The following is a 7,487-nucleotide window of genomic DNA, read 5'->3' as shown; positions in this document are numbered from 1 at the left end:
GAAAAATCCATCATTAAGATTTGTGTTTTAAACAGCATAAAAATCATACAGTGCAAAGAAACCGCAGAGCGTGGCATGCTAAACTGTTGGCTAAGCCACTGTTTCTGAGGCTTTGTAGAAAGGTGGTAGTGGCAAATTGAATGGCAGGTTTGGACCCTTCAGGCATGTTGACACAACTGATTTTTGTGGATCGTGTTTTGAGAGGGAAAAGACAGGCGCAGCTAGGGACATTTCAAGCTCATTGTTGAGTGTGTCTCTCTCTGCTTCTCACCGTGACTTATTACCTCCTTCTACACCTTGTTTCTCCTATCACAGGTCTCCTGGGTAGGAGACCTGGGGAAGGTCTGTACAACCCACAGGGGGATGCAAGGTAGTGAAGTGAGGTAGTATGGGCGTTTGCTATTGGAGAGCCAGAATATGTATAGACTATCTTGTCCTGCACCACTAAGCTATTGCCAGTGCTGCACACAGAAAAGGCCCAGGAGCATCGCTACTTCTCCTCTACATCTTTTTGCACAAGGAAGTTAAGACACATCTCCTCCTCCTTAAATAGTTGTGCAGATGTATTGGAAGTGAATTCAAAGCTAGCAAGGAAAGACAAAAGTAAGAACACAGCCAGGATAACTTGTGACTACTAGTCACTGACTTTTGACCCAGCTTCTATTTATAACGGATTAATGGGAAATCTTCTAGGATTGTTTCAAAACAATGCCAATTAGTAAATTTTGGAATCAAGACCTGCAGAGCTGGACAAGGGAGGAAGATTAGATCATATACCAGGAAGCCTCAAAACTGGGAATTTGCTACAATCCCTTAATTCCTAATCTTAAAAAAAAGTTAATGACATAGTCTGAGTGTATTAGTAATGAAGTGAGATTTCTTAAAGGCTTGATGTTAAACACCCTCTGCCCAGCACCTAGCTTCAATAGGAATGTAATGTACAGAGTATCTTCTCAAGGTAGATCATAGAATTACAGAATCATAGCACAGTTTGAGTTGGAAGGGACCTGATCTCCTTCTATGACCAGGTGACCCGCCTAGTGGATGAGGGAAAGGCTGTGCATGTTGTCTACCTGGACTTTAGTAAAGCCTTTGACACCAGCTCCCACAGCATTCTCCTGGAGAAACTGGTGGCTTGTGGCTTAGACAGGTTTACTCTTGGCTGGGTGAGGAACTGGCTGGATGGCCGAACCCAGAGAGTTGTGGTGAACGGCGTTAAATCCGGCTGGCGGCCGGTCACAAGCGGTGTTCCCCAGGGCTCGGTTCTGGGGCCGGTCTTGTTCAATATCTTAAATGATGATCTGGATGAGGGAATCAAGTGCTCCCTCAGTAAGTTTGCAGACGACACCAAGTTGGGTGGGAGTGTTGATCTGCTGGAAGGTAGGAGGGCTCTGCAGAGGGATCTGGACAGGCTGGATGAATGGGCCAAGGCCAACTGTATGAGGTTTAACAAGGCCAAGTGCAGGGTCCTGCACTTGGGTCACACCAACCCCATGCAGTGCCACAAGTTTGGGGAGGAGTGGCTGGAGAGCTGCCCAGCAGAAAAGGACTTGGAGGTGCTGGTTGACAGCCGGCTGAACATGAGCCGGCAGTGTGCCCAGGTGGCCAAGAAGGCCAACAGCATCCTGGCCTGCATCAGCAATAGTGTGGCCAGCAGGACAAGGGAAGTGATTGTGTCCCTGTACTCGGCACTGGTGAAGCCGCACCTCGAATCCTGTGTTCAGTTTTGGGCCCCTCACTACAAGAAGGATGTCGAGTTGCTAGAGCGTGTCCAAAGAAGGGCAATGAAGTTGGTCAGGGGTCTGGAGAACAAGTCTTATGAGGAGTGGCTGAGGGAACTGGGGTTATTCATTCTAGAGAAGAGGAGGCTGAGGGGAGACCTCATCACTCTCTACAACTACCTGAAAAGGAGGTTGTGGTGAGGTGGATGTTGGTCTCTTCTCCCAAGTAACTAGCGATAGGACGAGAGGAAATGGCCTCAAGGTTGCATCAGGGGACGTTTCAACTGGATATTAGGAACAATTTCTTTACTGAGGGAGTGGTCAAACATTGGAACAGGCTGCCCAGGGAGGTGGTGGAGTCACCACCACTGGAAGTGTTCAAAAAATGTGTAGACATGGCACTTCAGGACATGGTTTAGTGGGCATGGTGATGTTGGGTTGATGGTTGGACTTGATGATCTTAAAGGTCTTTTCCAATCTTAATGATTCTGTGATTCTGTGTTTTGGAACCTATTGAAATGCCATTTTCTAACTTGGAATAACATTATTCTAATCCTATGTTCATATCATTCTTATTATTTTTGGTGATGGTTTTGATGAAGAAGATTATTATTGCCGTGAATACGAATACTATGTGCTTCTTGTGGTTTTCAATATTTGGAAAGAAGAATGAACTCCACAAATATTGTTTTTCCCTGAAGAAAAATTATTTGGCATATATAAGTTACATTGTTTCATACCCCAGTTCATGGACAAAAGTTTGTGTCTTTGAAAAGGACAACCAGAAGCCAGGACCAAAGTGTAATTTATGACTCCCTGACTACCAGTTAACTCTCTATGATCAAGTATTTCACTGTAACATAGGTGACTCCTGTGGAAGTGATTTGGGAGGTCTACTCCACCCTGTAAGTTCATAAGCCCAGGTGAACTCAAATCTCTGATTTTGGCATCCTAGTTCAGCCTAAAATTTCAAAAGCATGGCCTTATGTTATCATTCACCTTTCACAATTTACCTTTTAGAACACCCACCAGGAAGCAGGGGGTTCAATGCTATACATCCTTTCCTTGGTCTGAGGTGAGTCACACCTTCCAAGAGACTGCTGCAATAACAAAAACAGGCACCTTCCCCCCTCCTGTTAAAACTGGACCATTATGCAGGAAGAAATGCAGAGTCTGAAGTCAAAGGGCAAGAGGAGTCCTGTTTCTGTGGCCTAATGCATGGTCTCCCAAACGTCATTTGTTGGCTATCACTGTTGGAAGCAGCCTTCTGTATTCCACCAAGCCTAAATTCAGGACTGTAAACATCATCACCTGAACATTATCACAATTTTGTCCCAATCCCAGCTCTGTTCCCCTTCCTGCAGTCCCATCATTCTGCTTCACAGCCCCATCACTCCTTAAGACCCTTAACCCATAGCTGAAAGCTGCATGTATTCCCCTCTATGCCTTTCCCTTCCCAAATTGGTTCTCCAACCACAATGCCCCAGCTATCTAAGGCACATCCCTATCTCAACAACCCTGTTTCCCTCACCTTCCCCAAATGACTTTTTTCCCATGGCCTTACAGAAACACATGTCCTGGACTAATGAATTTCCTGCAGGCGCAGGCGAAGAACAGTGGGGGAAGTCTGCGAGCTGGAGGCAGCTTCACGCATCAGTGAGTTACTGGCCAGCCAGTGACAGGAGCAGCTGTGTGAAGGCTCTTACTCTGATGTGTAAAAGATCCTGGACATAGGCAAAAGCAGCAGTTGCTGAGATCATTTTTGCTCGGCTTATGTGTAACGCAGTGTGGGAAATCTATCCTAGTGATTCAGACTTTCATCTGGCAAAGGGCAGTTTTTGTTCCAGTCCCTGATCCTTCGGTCGTGTCTGCTTCCTACCCATCCGCTTTGTGTGAAATGCATATGCAGTCTTAGGCATGAACTCCCTCCAAGCTGCTCCCTCCCGGCTAAGCGCTTAAAGTTGTTCTCTGCAGAGAGCTTTGTTGTCCCTGGTTTAAGCCCTGTGGAAATCCACGTGCTTTATTTGGGTACACTCGGTAGTACCTCAGAGCAAATGTCGCTGTGACGTTTGCGCTTGTAGCTAACTACTGCCTTGGAGTTACCACTTGCTACTCTGCTGTAGTGTTAAGCATTCATATGTTAATCCACCCTTGGAGGCTGTTGTGCCTCACTGTACTGTAAGGCTTTATCAAATGACAGCAAAATTAATAGTTTGGTTTCTGCCAATTTGATACAAGATGCTTACTATGAAAAGCAGAATATATATCACTGAAGAGAATTTTGGAGCATTGCTTATTTCTCTTCAACTACAATATTTTCATGCTTTTTTCTGCATTGCTGTTGATACCAAGGCAGTGTCTAATTTGCTATTCTGTAAAACAGAAGAAAATCTTCATAAAGACTGTGTATGTGTATACGCTGGTCTTTTTCCCTGCTGAATAGATTTGACCATGCCATATACCAGCTGAAATGTCATGAACTGGAAACTGCAAACCATTTGGGTTTTTAAATCTATCAGTCAATGCGAACCAGTATCACAGAGAAGGGAATGGGAAAACAATGATTTTGAGATTAATTCACTTTGCAACTTCTCCAACTCTGAGTTTGAGAATGAATCTGCGTTTCACTGTACAAAAAGGTAGATCGTATTTCACCTAGATATTTTTCTGAAACCCCCATTCCATTTCTTCTTTTTCTCCCCACAGAAACCAGTGGACTCTGTGATTTCCTTGAATGCTGTAAATTAGCTCTGAAGGAATGGACAACTCCAACAAAAAAGCCCACACAAGTCTTCTGAGAAGCCAGCAAGGGAACTAGAAAAAACAGCTTGACTTGCAAAATCTCACCTGACCCATGACTGACTCTCTGCTAATGCAACGCTAAGTTGAGACACCTTTGTACATCAGGTACTGCAACTCCTCAGCACGTTACTGTTTGTACAGCATTTTTTCTTTAGTCTCCCGGTATATAGTGGAACAGAAAAATACAGTTTACATTCAATTGTTTACGAAAACATCCAAATACTATATATAAAGCTTTAAACACTTTTCCTGCAAGATATTGCAACACGGCTCATTTCACATGAGAGTCCAAGCCAGGCTTAAAAAACCTAGCCTGTTTGCAGCCCATCCACACTCCATCCGCTCCTTGCGGGGCAGCTGCCTGATTCCACCTGACCGATTAGGGTGGTTATTTGTGCTGTGGTCATCGGGGTTTCCACCCACCACAGCACTGAAGCTGTAGCTGTCTTACTGGTATCCTTTCTGCAGGCTCAGCAAGTTTCTGCTGCGGTTATTCCGGTTGGAGACTCATTTGGAGATTCATTCAGTTGGAGATTCAGCCACCAGAAGGGGAAATTTCAAAATGAAATGAAGGTGTAAGCTTTGTCCTCACTACAAGAGACTGCTCCTACAGGCACACCCTGCCAGCACAGGTATAGCTCCGTCCGGCAAGAGGGCTTTTCTCCGTAAAGCTTATGCAGATCCCAAAGACAAAATAAACTACACAAGCAAAGGACTTTGCACTGAAAAATCCAGATTCTTTTTTTAGTGTGTCAAATTTTGATCCAAAAATGCTGGTATTTGCCAGTTATACTATCTCAGTCTACAGGTTACTTGAAAGACATACAGTAACATATATAGTGGCCAGGAAAAGGTCCAACCTGACAGACTTTCCTCCTTGCCTCCTACGTGGATTCTGGTAATGCAGAAATCCCAGGTTGCTCTCTGCATGTGTACCTGTGCATAATGCATTGTCACACTTATTAGCATATTCAGAGCCATGTGCTTATGACTAGAGTGCCATAATATGCATAGATAGTCTTATTCATATATATTTTTTCCAGATCCAAGGATGTTTGTGTTGCTTTACATCACAAGTTTTGCTATCTACACAAGTGAACAACCTCTCCAAAGCCAGCTGAAAGGAGAAAATTACTACACCAGATACATCTGTAGCATCCCCGGTTTGCCAGGCCCTGCAGGTCCCCCTGGAGCTGGCGGATCCCCAGGGCCACACGGACGCATTGGTCTTCCAGGAAGAGATGGTAGAGATGGCAGGAAGGGAGAAAAAGGTGAAAAAGGGAGTGCAGGTATTGAATATTTGTGTAACCTAACACAGTAATACAGCAAACTAAGACCTTCATCATCACTGTTATACATATATATGATAAATATATATGTTATACATATATATTATACATTTATATGATGAATGTGTGTACGTGCCTGTGTGTGTGCGATGCATGTATACATAGTGAGAGAAAGAAAATATGCAGATATAGTTTAGATATATCTAATATGCATATAGTGAAATCTGTGTAAATAAATGTAAATGGATAGCCTGCCTTGCACATAGGCACTAAGAAAAGGTTTGGGCAAAATGAAGCATGTGTGGTGTCAAATAGTCTAATTTGTGCCATTAACTAGGAATAAAAGATTAGCAGGTATTAATGTACATATTAAAAATGTTCAAAGAGTAGGAGATATTTAGTGCACAAGTACCATTACATAGGTTGCCACGTTGCTGTCCTTCCCATCAGCAGTGCCCATAGTTCAGTCAGCAATGGACTGATTACACATAAAATTCTTCAATGTGTAATCAAGTCATATGAAGAAAAGTAGGAATATAGAAGAAAAGGACCCGTAGTCTGTGGAGCCCTGTCCTCTGTTCCAACCCGCCATTCCTTTCGCAAACTTACTAGAAGATTTTGAAAATACTTTTGGAGTATTTTGAAATTCTGACCGTATTTTTCTTGTTTGTTCAGGCACACACAGTAGCCCACACAATCATTTACTTGAGATGATACGTGCAACAATTAACTAACTTAAAATGTTTTTGAAGGTTTAAGAGGAAAGACTGGGCCATTAGGACCAGCTGGAGAGAAAGGAGACCAAGGTCAGGCTGGTAAAAAAGGACCTGGAGGATTGACTGGTGCCAAAGGTGAAGTAGGTCCAGCTGGACCACCTGGACCTAAGGGAGATAAAGGAGACCGAGGAGAACGAGGTGCACCAGGGGTCTGTAAGTGTGGAAAGATAGTGCTGAAATCTGCCTTTTCTGTTGGCATCACCACCAGCTACCCAGAGGAAAGATTACCAATTGTATTCAACAAAGTCCTCTTCAATGAGGGGGAGCATTACAACCCTTCCACAGGGAAGTTTATTTGTGCCATTCCAGGGATTTATTATTTTTCTTATGATATCACCTTAGCAAACAAGCATCTTGCGATTGGGCTGGTTCACAATGGGAAGTACCGCATAAAGACATTTGATGCGAACACAGGCAACCACGATGTAGCTTCTGGATCCACGGTGATCTACCTTCAGCCAGAAGATGAAGTATGGCTTGAGATCTTCTACACTGACCAAAACGGTCTCTTTTCTGATCCAACGTGGGCAGACAGTTTGTTTTCTGGCTTTCTCTTATACGTTGATACAGATTACCTTGATGCTTTATCGGATGAAGATGATCTCTGAGGCAGATGGTATCAAATGACATTCAAACTGGACACCCCAGGACAGGACTTTATCTAGCTGTGTGGGGGACACAAAGTTGAAAAAAAATAATCTGGGAGTTTATTTTTGCTTTGATAGGAACCAAGTCTGAGCTCAGAAGGATCCTTCTAGAATCTAAGCTGGATTTTTCACAGAACAGCAGGGATATCAAAAGGAACTGTAACTAACAAAAGACTGCATCACTCCAGGACTGACTCCTCCTGAAAGTTATGTTTATAATACTATTTAAACAAATTTAAGATACTGTACATT

At 43.5% G+C, this 7,487-nt stretch overlaps 1 protein-coding gene across 1 annotated transcript; it reads left to right on the top strand.

Moving 5' to 3' along the window:
- Window positions 1-5,574: 5,574 nt before the first annotated feature.
- On the top strand, window positions 5,575-7,196 carry C1QTNF7 (C1q and TNF related 7; the record flags this gene model as incomplete). The annotated part of the gene is made up of 2 exons (XM_081999735.1): window positions 5,575-5,812; window positions 6,565-7,196. 2 exons carry the CDS (start codon window positions 5,575-5,577, stop codon window positions 7,194-7,196), a joined length of 870 nt encoding a protein of 289 aa, XP_081855861.1.
- Between the last annotated feature and the right edge of the window lie 291 nt (window positions 7,197-7,487).

The sequence above is a fragment of the Phaethon aethereus genome, assembly GCF_964289735.1.
Source record: "Phaethon aethereus genome assembly, chromosome: 4".
Lineage (NCBI taxonomy): Eukaryota > Metazoa > Chordata > Aves > Phaethontiformes > Phaethontidae > Phaethon > Phaethon aethereus.
This window is presented reverse-complemented; position numbering and strand designations above follow the sequence as displayed.